Genomic DNA, 16,208 nt, shown 5'->3' with positions numbered 1-16,208 from the left:
CTTGGAGATGGACCAGTGGATCGTGATCGACTAGGGATGCCTTGGAGATGGACCAGTGGATCGTGATCGACCGGTTGGTGACCACTGCCTGGAAAGTTGAGTGAAGTTTAATCTCGTGCTTCTCTCTCTGTGGGCTGATATTTTTGTGTGGCAGTCCCAGTCCCAGGGAGCTGCGGCAGTCCCTGAGCTACTGCCTGCATGGGAGGTCCCTTTGCTTTATCTTGGCCCTGAGCTACTGCCTGCATGGGAGGGAATAGGGAATGTTTTTTCCCTAAACAAATGAGGGATTTCAGTAACAGCACTTTTCAGTCGGAGCGTGAGAAACAACATGGCCGAAATGATGGTGCAGCTTCAGCACAGACAGCGTGATAGACTGTGGTGTCTGTTCTCTGCAGCAGGGAGGAGAAAGACAGTGTGATAGACACTTGCTGTGGTGTCTGTTCTCTGCAGCAGAGGAGAGAGACAGCGTGATAGACACTTGCTGTGGTGTCTGTTCTCTGCAGCAGAGAGGAGAGAGACAGCGTGATAGACACTTGCTGTGGTGCCTGTTCTCTGCAGCAGGGAGGAGAGAGATAACGTGCGCCAATCACACAGGCACTCACTGTCATATTTTAACAAAGCGTGGCCATCCCTCCTGAGTCATTTGGGTTGGTCGCCAAACCCACTGGCTCCAGGTCATCGAAAACTCTTTGCTAGGTAAAGTCCCCCCTTATCTCAGCTCACTGATCACCATAGCAACACCCACCCGTAGCACGAGCTCCAGCAGGTATACTTCACTGGTCATCCCCAAAGCCAACACTTCCATTGGCTGCCTTTCCTTCCAGTTCTCTGCTGCCAATGACTGGAACGAATTGCAAAAATCACTGAAGCTGGAGTCTCATATCTCCCTCGCTAACTTTAAGCATCAGCTGTCAGAGCAGCTTACCGATCTCTGTACCTGTACCCATCTGTAAATAGCCCACCCAACTACCTCATCCCCATATTGTTACTTACCCTCTTGCACCTCAGTATCTCTACTTGCACATCATCATCTGCACATCTATCACTCCAGTGTTGATGCTAAATTGTAATTATTTCACCTCTACGGCCTATTTATTCCTTTACCTCACTACTCTTCTACATTTGCACACACTGTACATAGATTTTTCTATTGTGTTATTGACTGTACGTTTGTTTATGTGTAACTCTGTGTTGTTTCTGTCTCACTACTTTGCTTTATCTTGGCCAGGTCGCAGTTGTAAATGAGAACTTGTTCTCAACTGACCTCCCTGGTTAAATAAAGGAGAAATAAAACATACCTTTGTGTGTCTTAATCACACAGTTAAATCCTCAGACCAGCTGTGCATATAGTTGATTTAAGTCAAACACATCGGGTTGGTCTATATATGAAGAAAAAAATAACGTTTTGAACATTTAGACCAATTGATTGGTCGAAAGAACAGACGACTTTCGGTCGACCAAGGAGGCAAATTATGTCAAGATATACCAAAATAGCCATTGGTGAACAGGGTACAGAGCATTAGTGTGTTCTGAGGGAGAACTTGAGATACTAACAAATGGAAAACTAGTCTGTCACTCAGAAAAAAATCATGTATCAATTCAACAAATAGGCATACTATTACAAATAAATGGTATTAAATGGTAAGCCACACTGTACAAACCTGCATTCAATATCATCCAACTTCAGCCCAACAGAGGTCACTGTACAGTCAGTCCACTGTCAGACGAGTAGCAGGCTGTAGTATCTCGTCTTGCTTTCTCTCTAATAGTGTAAAGATCTGACTCACTGTTGCTGGTCACAGTCCAGCCTCTCCTCTTCTTTCACCTTGTCCTTCTCCTATTCCTCCTGTCAGTTCTTCTCTCTACAGCACACTACACCACGATCCTCAGCTTGCCTGCCTGGCTGGCCCTACAAACAGTGACTTCATTGTGTCCTTTATACCAAACAGATTGCTGCTCCCCCCTTCCTCCTGTTCTCCTCCACCCTGCCCGACAGACCTCCACATATCCTCCTGTTCTCCTCCACCCTGCCCTACAGACCTCCACATATCCTCCTGTTCTCCTCCACCATGCCCTACAGACCTCCACATATCCTCCTGTTCTCCTCCACCCTACAGACCTCCACATATCCTCCTGTTCTCCTCCACCCTGCCCTACAGACCTCCACATATCCTCCTGTTCTCCTCCACCATGCCCTACAGACCTCCACATATCCTCCTGTTCTCCTCCACCCTACAGACCTCCACATATCCTCCTGTTCTCCTCCACCCTGCCCTACAGACCTCCACATATCCTCCTGTTCTCCTCCACCCTACAGACCTCCACATATCCTCCACCCTACAGACCTCCACATATCCTCCTGTTCTCCTCCACCCTGCCCTACAGACCTCCACATATCCTCCTGTTCTCCTCCACCCTGCCCTACAGACCTCCACCCTACAGACATCCACATATCCTCCTGTTCTCCTCCACCCTGCCCTACAGACCTCCACATATCCTCCACCCTACAGACCTCCACATATCCTCCTGTTCTCCTCCACCCTGCCCTACAGACCTCCACATATCCTCCTGTTCTCCTCCACCCTGCCCTACAGACCTCCACATATCCTCCTGTTCTCCTCCACCCTACAGACCTCCACATATCCTCCTGTTCTCCTCCACCCTACAGACCTCCACATATCCTCCTGTTCTCCTCCAGCCTACAGACCTCCACATATCCTCCTGTTCTCCTCCACCCTGCCCTACAGACCTCCACATATCCTCCACCCTACAGACCTCCACATATCCTCCTGTTCTCCTCCACCCTACAGACCTCCACATATCCTCCTGTTCTCCTCTACCCTACAGACCTCCACATATCCTCCTGTTCTCCTCCACCCTACAGACCTCCACATATCCTCCTGTTCTCCTCCACCCTGTCCTACAGACCTCCACATATCCTCCTGTTCTCCTCCACCCTACAGACCTCCACATATCCTCCTGTTCTCCTCCACCCTGCCCTACAGACCTCCACATATCCTCGTGTAAAAACAGTAGAATCCGTACCAGACGGACTTTCACTAGCAACCGGTCAGAGCAGGATGTTAGTAAGACTGTGGTAACTTACGTGACTGATCAGAGGTGTTCCTCACCAGTCACTGCTCTGTCACCGTGAGCGATTCTACTGTGGCATCACATATTCCTCCAGACATGGGCCAAGTCCTCTGAGACACATATCTGAGATGACTCTACAGTGGATTCTAGATGTTATACTGTCCTCTGAGACACATATGAGATGACTCTGCAGTAGATACTAGATGTTATACTGTCCTCTGAGACACATATCTGAGATGACGCTACAGTGGATACTAGTTGTTATACTGTCCTCTGAGACGCATATCTGAGGACAGAGATCACTGACCTAAACAGCTTCTGGACATCAGGACAGAGATCACTGACCTAAACAGCTTCTGGACATCAGAACAGAGATCACTGACCTAAACAGCTTCTGGACATCAGAACAGAGATCACTGACCTAAACAGCTTCTGGACATCAGAACAGAGATCACTGACCTAAACAGCTTCTGGAAATCCGAACAGAGATCACTGACCTAAACAGCTTCTGGACATCAGAACAGAGATCACTGACCTAAACAGCTTCTTCACAGGGGCGGGCCACTGATTGAGCAGAGCCCTCCCTACCTTATGAAAACCCAAATCTCTCATTTGGAAGCTAAAATTACATTTAATCTCTTCACCAATAATTTCATATTCAAACATTTAAATTGAACAACAATTCCATGTGAATCCGATAACTACAATGTGCAGACTTTCCACTGTAGAGTTTATGTCATCTTATCATTGATGAGAATGTCTCACATGACAACCGAACTGACATCATATTCATTAAGTACCACTGCATATGTTCAATTGTTCGGATTACCAGAATATAGTTCATTTCCCCCCACCTTCTGATGTTCCCAGAATCTCTGTTAACCAAGAGTTTTTCAAATGTATCCTCAGTAGGGCAAAGAGAGGAAAGGGGGGGGGGGGGGGGGGGGTATTCATGACTGTCATAAACCTACCCCCAACGTCATGACAGGACCAACACTTTACATGTTGAGTTTATATTTTTGTTCAGTGTATCTACCCACTGAAGACCTGTAAACAAACAAACAAACACACAGACACACAGACACACAGACACACAGACAGACAGACAGACAGACAGACAGACAGACAGACAGACAGACAGACAGACAGACAGACAGACAGACAGACAGACAGACAGACAGACAGACAGACGTAGCATCTATCTACCCACTGAAGACCTGTAAACACAGAGAGATAGAGAGAGGGAGAGAGAGAGAAAGAGAGAGAGGGAGATGTAGCATCTATCTACCCACTGAAGAGGCTCAGCATCAACAACACACAGAAAGAAGGAAGCAGCCAACTGTCCTCTGGTCTGCATTCAGGACATATGAGTCACTATAATGTGTTCTCATCTATGAAATGACTCATTCAGCAGCATAGTTCCTCAACCTCTCACAACAACCCCCAGCCCCTCAACCTCTCACAACAACCCCCAGTCCCTCAACCTCTCACAACAACCCCCAGTCCCTCAACCTCTCACAACAAACCCCAGTCCCTCAACCTCTCACAACAACCCCCAGTCCCTCAACCTCTCACAACAACCCCCAGTCCCTCAACCTCTCAGAACAACCCCCAGCCCCTCAACCTCTCACAACAACCTCCCATCTCCTCACAACAACCCCCCATCTCCTCACAACAACCTCCCATCTCCTCACAACAACCTCCCATCTCCTCACAACAACCTCCCATCTCCTCACAACAACCTCCCATCTCCTCACAACAACCTCCCATCTCCTCACAACAACCTCCCATCTCCTCACAACAACCTCCCATCTCCTCACAACAACCTCCCATCTCCTCACAACAACCTCCCATCTCCTCACAACAACCTCCCATCTCCTCACAACAACCCCCCATCTCCTCAACCTCTCACAACAACCCCCAGCCCCTCAACCTCTCACAACAACCCCCAGCCCCTCAACCTCTCACAACAACCCCCAGCCCCTCAACCTCTCACAACAACCCCCAGCCCCTCAACCTCTCACAACAACCCCCAGCCCCTCAACCTCTCACAACAACCCCCAGCCCCTCAACCTCTCACAACAACCCCCAGCCCCTCAACCTCTCACAACAACCCCCAGCCCCTCAACCTCTCACAACAACCCCCCATCAACACAAGGTCCCTCCTCTCCTTCCTGTCTCTGAAACACACCGTCCCCTCCTCTCTTTCCTGTCTCTGAAACACACTGTCCCTCCTCTCCTTCCTGTCTCTGAAACACACCGTCCCCTCCTTTCCTTCCTGTCTCTGAAGCACACTGTCCCTCCTCTCCTTCCTGTCTCTGAAACACACTGTTCCTCCTCTCCTTCCTGTCTCTGAAACACACTGACCCTCCTCTCCTTCCTGTCTCTGAAACACACTGACCCTCCTCTCCTTCCTGTCACTGAAACACACTGTCCCCTCCTCTCCGTCCTGTCTCTGAAACACACTAATGATCCACCTTAATAGTCATATTAAAGCTGCATCCTGATACAGCCGACCCACTGATACAGCCGACCCACTGAACTGATACAGCCGACCCACTGATACAGTCGACCCACTGATACAGCCGACCCACTGAACTGATACAGCCGACCCACTGAACTGATACAGCCGACCCACTGATACAGCCGACCCACTGAACTGATACAGCCGACCCACTGAACTGATACAGCCGACCCACTGAACTGATACAGTCAACACACTGATACAGCCGACCCACTGATACAGCCGACCCACTGAACTGACACAGCCGACCCACTGAACTGACACAGCCGACCCACTGAACTGATACAGTCGACACACTGATACAGCCGACCCACTGAACTGATACAGTCAACACACTGATACAGCCGACCCACTGAACTGATACAGCCGACCCACTGAACTGATACAGTCGACACACTGATACAGCCGACCCACTGATCCAGCCGACCCACTGAACTGATCCAGCCGACCCACTGAACTGATACAGCCGACCCACTGAACTGATACAGCCGACCAACTGAACTGATACAGCCGACCCACTCATACGGCCGACCCACTGAACTGATACAGCCGACCCACTGAACTGATACAGTCAACACACTGATACAGCCGACCCACTGATACAGCCGACCCACTGAACTGACACAGCCGACCCACTGAACTGACACAGCCGACCCACTGAACTGATACAGTCGACCCACTGATACAGCCGACCCACTGATACAGCCGACCCACTGATACAGCCGACCCACTGATACAGCCGACCCACTGATACAGCCGACCCACTGATACAGCCGACCCACTGATACAGCCGACCCACTGATACAACCGACCCACTGAACTGATACAGCCGACCCACTGATACAGCCGACCCACTGATACAGCCGACCCACTGATACAGCCGACCCACTGAACTGATACAGCCGACCCACTGATACAGCCGACCCACTGAACTGATACAGCCGACCCACTGAACTGATACAGCCGACCCACTGATACAGCCGACCCACTGATACAGCCGACCCACTGATACAGCCGACCCACTGATACAGCCGACCCACTGATACAGCCGACCCACTGATACAGTCGACCCACTGATACAGCCGACCCACTGAACTGATACAGTCGACACACTGATACAGCCGACCCACTGAACTGATACAGCCGACCCACTGAACTGATACAGCCGACCCACTGAACTGATACAGCCGACCCACTGAACTGATACAGCCGACCCACTCATACGGCCGACCCACTGAACTGATACGGCCGACCCACTGAACTGATACGGCCGACCCACTGAACTGACACGGCCGACCAACTGAACTGACACGGCCGACCCACTGAACTGACACGGCCGACCCACTGAACTGATCCAGCCGACCCACTCATACAGCCGACCCACTCATACAGCCGACCCACTGAACTGATACAGCCGACCCACTGATACAGCCGACCCACTGATACAGCCGACCCACTGATACAGCCGACCCACTGAACTGATACAGCCGAACCACTGAACTGATACAGTCAACACACTGATACAGCCGACCCACTGAACTGATACAGCCGACCCACTGAACTGATACAGTCGACACACTGATACAGCCGACCCACTGATCCAGCCGACCCACTGAACTGATCCAGCCGACCCACTGAACTGATACAGCCGACCCACTGAACTGATACAGCCGACCAACTGAACTGATACAGCCGACCCACTCATACGGCCGACCCACTGAACTGATACGGCCGACCCACTGAACTGATACAGCCGACCCACTCATACGGCCGACCCACTGAACTGATACGGCCGACCCACTGAACTGATACGGCCGACCCACTGAACTGATACGGCCGACCCACTGAACTGATACGGCCGACCCACTGAACTGATACGGCCGACCCACTGAACTGACACGGCCGACCCACTGAACTGATATGGCCGACCCACTGATCCAGCCGACCCACTCATACAGCCGACCCCCTGAACTGATACAGCCGACCCACTGATACGGCCGACCCACTGAACTGATACGGCCGACCCACTGAACTGACACGGCCGACCCACTGAACTGATACGGCCGACCCACTGAACTGACACGGCCGACCCACTGAACTGACACGGCCGACCCACTGAACTGACACGGCCGACCCACTGAACTGACACGGCCGACCCACTGAACTGACACGGCCGACCCACTGAACTGACACGGCCGACCCACTGAACTGACACGGCCGACCCACTGAACTGACACGGCCGACCCACTGAACTGACACGGCCGACCCACTGAACTGACACGGCCGACCCACTGAACTGACACGGCCGACCCACTGAACTGACACGGCCGACCCACTGAACTGATACGGCCGACCCACTGAACTGATACGGCCGACCCACTAAACTGACACGGCCGACCCACTGAACTGATATGGCCGACCCACTGATCCAGCCGACCCACTCATACAGCCGACCCCCTGAACTGATACAGCCGACCCACTGATACAGCCGACCCACTGAACTGATACGGCCGACCCACTGAACTGACACGGCCGACCCACTGAACTGACACGGCCGACCCACTGAACTGACACGGCCGACCCACTGAACTGACACGGCCGACCCACTGAACTGACACGGCCGACCCACTGAACTGACACGGCCGACCCACTGAACTGACACGGCCGACCCACTGAACTGACACGGCCGACCCACTGAACTGACACGGCCGACCCACTGAACTGACACGGCCGACCCACTGAACTGACACGGCCGACCCACTGAACTGACACGGCCGACCCACTGAACTGACACGGCCGACCCACTGAACTGACACGGCCGACCCACTGAACTGATACGGCCGACCCACTGAACTGATACGGCCGACCCACTGAACTGATACGGCCGACCCACTGAACTGATACGGCCGACCCACTGAACTGACACGGCCGACCCACTGAACTGACACGGCCGACCCACTGATATTCAACCGTTGATCTTCACTGTCAAAGAAGAGCAACTAAACAGACAGGTCTTTTTCCAGAGACTCCTGGGAGAATTCCTCCAACTAAACAGACAGGTCTTTCTCCAGAGACAACTAGGAGAATTCCTCCAACTAAACAGACAGGTCTTTCTCCAGAGACTCCTGGGAGAATTCCTCCAACTAAACAGACAGGTCTTTCTCCAGAGACAACTAGGAGAATTCCTCCAACTAAACAGACAGGTCTTTCTCCAGAGACTCCTGGGAGAATTCCTCCAACTAAACAGACAGGTCTTTCTCCAGAGACTCCTGGGAGAATTCCTCCAACTAAACAGACGGGTCTTTCTCCAGAGACTCCTGGGAGAATTCCTCCAACTAAACAGACAGGTCTTTCTCCAGAGACAACTAGGAGAATTCCTCCAACTAAACAGACAGGTCTTTCTCCAGAGACTCCTGGGAGAATTCCTCCAACTAAACAGACAGGTCTTTCTCCAGAGACTCCTGGGAGAATTCCTCCAACTAAACAGACAGGTCTTTCTCCAGAGACTCCTTGGAGAATTCCTCCAACTAAACAGACAGGTCTTTCTCCAGAGACTCCTGGGAGAATTCCTCCAACTAAACAGACAGGTCTTTCTCCAGAGACTACTGGGAGAATTCCTCCAACTAAACAGACAGGTCTTTCTCCAGAGACATCTAGGAGAATTCCTCCAACTAAACAGACAGGTCTTTCTCCAGAGACATCTAGGATAATTCCTCCAACTAAACAGACAGGTCTTTCTCCAGAGACTCCTGGGAGAATTCCTCCATAATATCAGATTGGCGGAGCAGGAAATGACACCATAATGGAATGAGGATCACCAGAACTTTAATTTGACCGTGTCACAGACGAGCCAGTGACCACAGATGTGTAATCATGTGTGTACGGGTGTGTGTCCACTGACCTGGTAGGGCTGGTATGCTCCGTGGTCAGACAGGAAGTCCAGTTGTCTGTCAGAGAAGAACTCTACAGCCGTGATGGAACCCAGAGTAGCCTTCCCCACCAGAGGTCTGAACGTCTGAAACAACAAAAACACTAACCGTTAGAGCCTTCACCGTCTTCTCTTTTCCAACTCTCATCTGTACAAATAATTCCCACGTGTTTCCTAGAGGGTGGAGGGAAAACAGGCAGAATCTCACCAGCACTGAAGGTCTGAAACATTAAGATTTAAAACATTTAGTCAGGGGAAAACGTCTGCACAATTAACAACTGTTTGGAGGGAGGAATAATAATAATAATAATGATAATGATTTTAATAATGATGATGATTTTAATAATGATAATGATGGTGATTTTAATAATGATAATAATAAATAATCATATGTTGATAATGATGTTGATAATGATGGTAATGATGATAATAATGATTATGATGATGATGATGGAAGTCATAGACAGAAACAGAAAGACAACTAAAGAGAGGAACACTGCTGCAGAGAGCTGCTGCTATCAGACAGTTCAAAGGCAGCCTGTCACTCTGATGTGCCTCTTCCTCCTCTCTTCTCCCTCTCTTCACCCCCGCTGATCACCCATCTCTGATGTCAATGTCTATCAGCCTCCCTGCAGGGCTCAACTCTCTCATCTTCCCTCCATCTCACTGCTGCAGCAACACACACAGTCACACAGGCACACAGCCACTCAGATGCATTCCAACTGCTACACTACAGGAACAGACCATCACATGGCCTGGGTGTGAGTCTGAGTAGGGAGGATTCTGTCAGAGCAGGGTACAGGAACAGACCATGACGTGGCCTGGGTGCAAGTCTGAGTAGGGAGGATTCTGTCAGAGCAGGGTATAGGAACAGACCATCACGTGGCCTGGGTGTGAGTCTGAGTAGGGAGGATTCTGTCAGAGCAGGGTATAGGAACAGACCATCACGTGGCCTGGGTGTGAGTCTGAGTAGGGAGGATTCTGTCAGAGCAGGGTATAGGAACAGACCATCACGTGGCCTGGGTGTGAGTCTGAGTAGGGAGGATTCTGTCAGAGCAGGGTATAGGAACAGACCATCACGTGGCCTGGGTGTGAGTCTGAGTAGGGAGGATTCTGTCAGAGCAGGGTATAGGAACAGACCATCACGTGGCCTGGGTGTGAGTCTGAGTAGGGAGGATTCTGTCAGAGCAGGGTATAGGAACAGACCATCACGTGGCCTGGGTGTGAGTCTGAGTAGGGAGGATTCTGTCAGAGCAGGGTACGGGAACAGACCATCACGTGGCCTGGGTGTGAGTCTGAGTAGGGAGGATTCTGTCAGAGCAGGGTACAGGAACAGACCATCACGTGGCCTGGGTGCGAGTCTGAGTAGGGAGGATTCTGTCAGAGCAGGGTACAGGAACAGACCATGACGTGGCCTGGGTGTGAGTCTGAGTAGGGAGGATTCTGTCAGAGCAGGGTACGGGAACAGACCATCACGTGGCCTGGGTGTGAGTCTGAGTAGGGAGGATTCTGTCAGAGCAGGGTACGGGAACAGACCATGACGTGGCCTGGGTGCGAGTCTGAGTAGGGAGGATTCTGTCAGAGCAGGGTATAGGAACAGACCATCACGTGGCCTGGGTGTGAGTCTGAGTAGGGAGGATTCTGTCAGAGCAGGGTACGGGAACAGACCATCACGTGGCCTGGGTGTGAGTCTGAGTAGGGAGGATTCTGTCAGAGCAGGGTACGGGAACAGACCATCACGTGGCCTGGGTGTGAGTCTGAGTAGGGAGGATTCTGTCAGAGTAGGGTACAGGAACAGACCATGACGTGGCCTGGGTGTGAGTCTGAGTAGGGAGGATTTTGTCAGAGTAGGGTACAGGAACAGACCATCACGTGGCCTGGGTGTGAGTCTGAGTAGGGAGGATTCTGTCAGAGCAGGGTACAGGAACAGACCATCACGTGGCCTGGGTGTGAGTCTGAGTAGGGAGGATTCTGTCAGAGCAGGGCTCTGCAGGGCTCAGAGCAGGGCACAGAGTAGGGCTCAGAGCAGGGCACAGGGCATGGCACAGAGTTCAGAGCAGGGCACAGGGCACAGAGCAGGGCACAGGGCAGGGCACAGGGCAGGGCTCAGAGTTCAGAGCAGGGCACAGGGCATGGCACAGAGTTCAGAGCAGGGCACAGGGCAGGGCACAGGGCATGGCACAGAGCAGGGCACAGGGCAGGGCACAGAGCAGGGCACAGGGCAGAGTTCAGAGCAGGGCACAGGGCAGGGCACAGGGCAGGGCACAGAGTTTAGAGCATGGCACAGAGTTTAGAGCAGGGCACAGGGCAGGGCACAGAGCAGGGCACAGAGCAGGGCACAGAGCAGGGCTCAGAGCAGGGCACAGGGCATGGCACAGAGTTCAGAGCAGGGCACAGAGCAGGGCTCAGAGCAGGGCACAGAGTTCAGAGCAGGCCACAGGGCAGGGCACAGGGCAGGCCAGATTACAGAGTTTTTGTATCATCAGACCGTCACTAAGTGAGTAAACACGGTCTGGTAGGTGACTGGGGTGCCGTGGGAATAGGGTGCCATGTAGTGCACTACACAGGGAGTAGGGTGCCATGTAGTGCACTACACAGGGAATAGGGTGCCATGTAGTGCACTACATAGGGAATAGGGTGCCATTTGTTAGACAGTCAGGGTTGTGTGTCAACAGTCCCTAATCGGAGGAGTTGAAACGAGGCTACAGCTGCTGTCCAACCAACCCTGTGGTACACTGCACTGCAGGCAGGAGCTCCATCTGACTGTCCTAGAGCAGATAAATATAGAAACTCACACAGACAGAGAGACAGAGAGAGAGCCAGACACAGAGCGACAGAGACAGCGAGCGAGAGAGCGAGAGAGAGAGAGAGCGAGACACAGCCAGAGAGAGAGAGCGAGACACAGCCAGAGAGAGAGAGCGAGACACAGCCAGAGAGAGAGAGCGAGACACAGCCAGAGAGAGAGAGCGAGACACAGCCAGAGAGAGAGAGCGAGACACAGCCAGAGAGAGAGAGCGAGACACAGCCAGAGAGAGAGCGAGACACAGCCAGAGAGAGAGAGCGAGACACAACCAGAGAGAGAGAGCGAGACACAACCAGAGAGAGAGAGCGAGACACAGCCAGAGAGCGAGAGCGAGAGCGAGAGAGCGAGAGCGCGAGACACAGCCAGAGAGAGAGAGAGAGCGAGAGAGCGAGAGAGCGAGAGAGCGAGAGAGCGAGAGACAGGTAGAGAGAGACAGGTAGAGAGAGACAGGTAGAGAGAGACAGGTAGAGAGAGACAGGTAGAGAGAGACAGGTAGAGAGAGAGACAGGTAGAGAGAGAGACAGGTAGAGAGAGAGACAGCTAGAGAGAGAGACAGCTAGAGAGAGAGACAGCTCGAGAGAGAGAGAGACAGCTCGAGAGAGAGAGAGACAGCTCGAGAGAGAGAGAGACAGCTCGAGAGAGAGAGAGACAGCTCGAGAGAGAGAGAGACAGCTCGAGACAGAGAGAGACAGCTCGAGACAGAGAGAGACAGCTCGAGACAGAGAGAGACAGCTCGAGACAGAGACAGCTCGAGACAGAGACAGCTCGAGACAGAGACAGCTCGAGACAGAGACAGCTAGAGACAGAGACAGCTAGAGACAGAGACAGCTAGAGAGACAGACAGCTAGAGAGACAGACAGCTAGAGAGACAGAAAACCTGACCATTGTGTGTAATTGTCATTTCAAGTTAAAGTGTACTGTTAGCTAGCTAACACTACATGTATGATCTGTGCAGTAATATTATTTGTATCTCAGAGCCATTTGCATTGCTAGTTATAGTCTAATGTTAGCTAGCTACCATTGAACCTGGTTGGTTAGCTACCTGCAGATTCATGCAGGGTAGTAACGTTATGAGTTGGGATTATGGGTCATTGTTTAGCTAGCTAGCTACATGTCTAAACAAAAGACTCCACTATGCAGATAATCACTCTGGGACACACCACACACACTGGGGAACACACCACACACACTCTGGGATACACCCCACACACTCTGGGATACACCCCACACACCCTGGGACACACCCCACACACTCTGGGACACACCCCACACACTGGGGGACACACCACACACACTGGGGGACACACCACACACACTGGGGGACACACCACACACACTCTGGGATACACCCCACACACTCTGGGATACACCCCACACACTCTGGGATACACCCCACACACTCTGGGATACACCCCACACACTCTGGGATACACCCCACACACTCTGGGATACACCCCACACACACTCTGAGACACACCCCAAACACACTCTGGGACACACCCCAAACACACTCTGGGACACACCCCACACACACTCTGGGACACACCCCAAACACACACTCTGGGACACACCCCACACACACACTCTGGGACACACCCCACACACACACTCTGGGACACACCCCACACACACACTCTGGGACACACCCCACACACACACTCTGGGACACACCCCACACACACACTCTGGGACACACCCCACACACACACTCTGGGACACACCCCACACACACTCTGGGACACACCCCAAACACACTCTGGGACACACCCCACACACACTCTGGGACACACCCCAAACACACTCTGGGACACACCCCAAACACACTCTGGGACACACCACACACACACTCTGGGACACACCCCACACACACACTCTGGGACACACCCCACACACACACTCTGGGACACACCCCACACACACACTCTGGGACACACCCCACACACACACTCTGGGACACACCCCACACACACACTCTGGGACACACCCCACACACACACTCTGGGACACACACCACACACACACTCTGGGACACACACCACACACACACTCTGGGACACACCACACACACACTCTGGGACACACCACACACACACTCTGGGACACACCACACACACACTCTGGGACACACCACACACACACTCTGGGACACACCACACACACACTCTGGGACACACCACACACACACTCTGGGACACACCACACACACACTCTGGGACACACCACACACACACTCTGGGACACACCACACACACACTCTGGGACACACCACACACACACTCTGGGACACACCACACACACACTCTGGGACACACCACACACACACTCTGGGACACACCACACACACACTCTGGGACACACCACACACACACTCTGGGACACACCACACACACACTCTGGGACACACCACACACACACTCTGGGACACACCACACACACACACTCTGGGACACACCACACACACACACTCTGGGACACACCACACACACACACTCTAGGACACACCACACACACACTCTGGGACACACCACACACACACTCTGGGACACACCCCACACACACTCTGGGACACCCCACACACACACTCTGGGACACACCCCACACACACTCTGGGACACACCCCAAACACACTCTGGGACACACCCCACACACACTCTGGGACACACCCCAAACACACTCTGGGACACACCCCAAACACACTCTGGGACACACCACACACACACTCTGGGACACACCCCACACACACTCTGGGACACACCCCACACACACACTCTGGGACACACCCCACACACACACTCTGGGACACACCCCACACACACACTCTGGGACACACCCCACACACACACTCTGGGACACACCCCACACACACACTCTGGGACACACACCACACACACACTCTGGGACACACACCACACACACACTCTGGGACACACCACACACACACTCTGGGACACACCACACACACACTCTGGGACACACCACACACACACTCTGGGACACACCACACACACACTCTGGGACACACCACACACACACTCTGGGACACACCACACACACACTCTGGGACACACCACACACACACTCTGGGACACACCACACACACACTCTGGGACACACCACACACACACTCTGGGACACACCACACACACACTCTGGGACACACCACACACACACTCTGGGACACACCACACACACACTCTGGGACACACCACACACACACACTCTGGGACACACCACACACACACACTCTGGGACACACCACACACACACACTCTGGGACACACCACACACACACACTCTAGGACACACCACACACACACTCTGGGACACACCACACACACACTCTGGGACACACCCCACACACACTCTGGGACACCCCACACACACACTCTGGGACACACCCCACACACACTCTGGGACACACCCCACACACACTCTGGGACACACCCCAAACACACTCTGGGACACACCCCAAACACACTCTGGGACACACCACACACACACTCTGGGACACACCCCACACACACTCTGGGACACACCCCACACACACACTCTGGGACACACCCCACACACACACTCTGGGACACACCCCACACACACACTCTGGGACACACCCCACACACACACTCTGGGACACACCCCACACACACACTCTGGGACACACACCACACACACACTCTGGGACACACACCACACACACACTCTGGGACACACCACACACACACTCTGGGACACACCACACACACACTCTGGGACACACCACACACACACTCTGGGACACACCACACACACACTCTGGGACACACCACACACACACTCTGGGACACACCACACACACACTCTGGGACACACCACACACACAC

At 52.8% G+C, this 16,208-nt stretch overlaps 1 protein-coding gene across 10 annotated transcripts in view; it reads right to left on the bottom strand.

Annotated features, from left to right (window-relative positions):
- Positions 1 to 16,208, bottom strand: part of jmjd1cb (jumonji domain containing 1Cb) — a 242,200-nt gene that overhangs the window by 127,299 nt on the left and 98,693 nt on the right. For all 10 annotated transcript variants that reach the window (XR_016491190.1, XM_090217898.1, XM_090217894.1 and 7 more), the window contains exon 3: positions 9,519 to 9,632. Coding sequence is in view for 9 of the 10 variants with exons in the window: in XM_090217898.1 (XP_090074024.1) it covers positions 9,519 to 9,632 (114 nt within the window). In the remaining variant the exon portion in view is untranslated. The remainder of the gene's footprint in view (positions 1 to 9,518; positions 9,633 to 16,208) is intronic.

Source organism: Oncorhynchus mykiss, chromosome 23 (genome assembly GCF_057628025.1).
Source record: "Oncorhynchus mykiss isolate SJ-2025 chromosome 23, ASM5762802v1, whole genome shotgun sequence".
Lineage (NCBI taxonomy): Eukaryota > Metazoa > Chordata > Actinopteri > Salmoniformes > Salmonidae > Oncorhynchus > Oncorhynchus mykiss.
The sequence above is the reverse complement of the archived record's forward strand: the minus strand, read 5'-3'. Positions and strand labels throughout refer to the sequence as shown.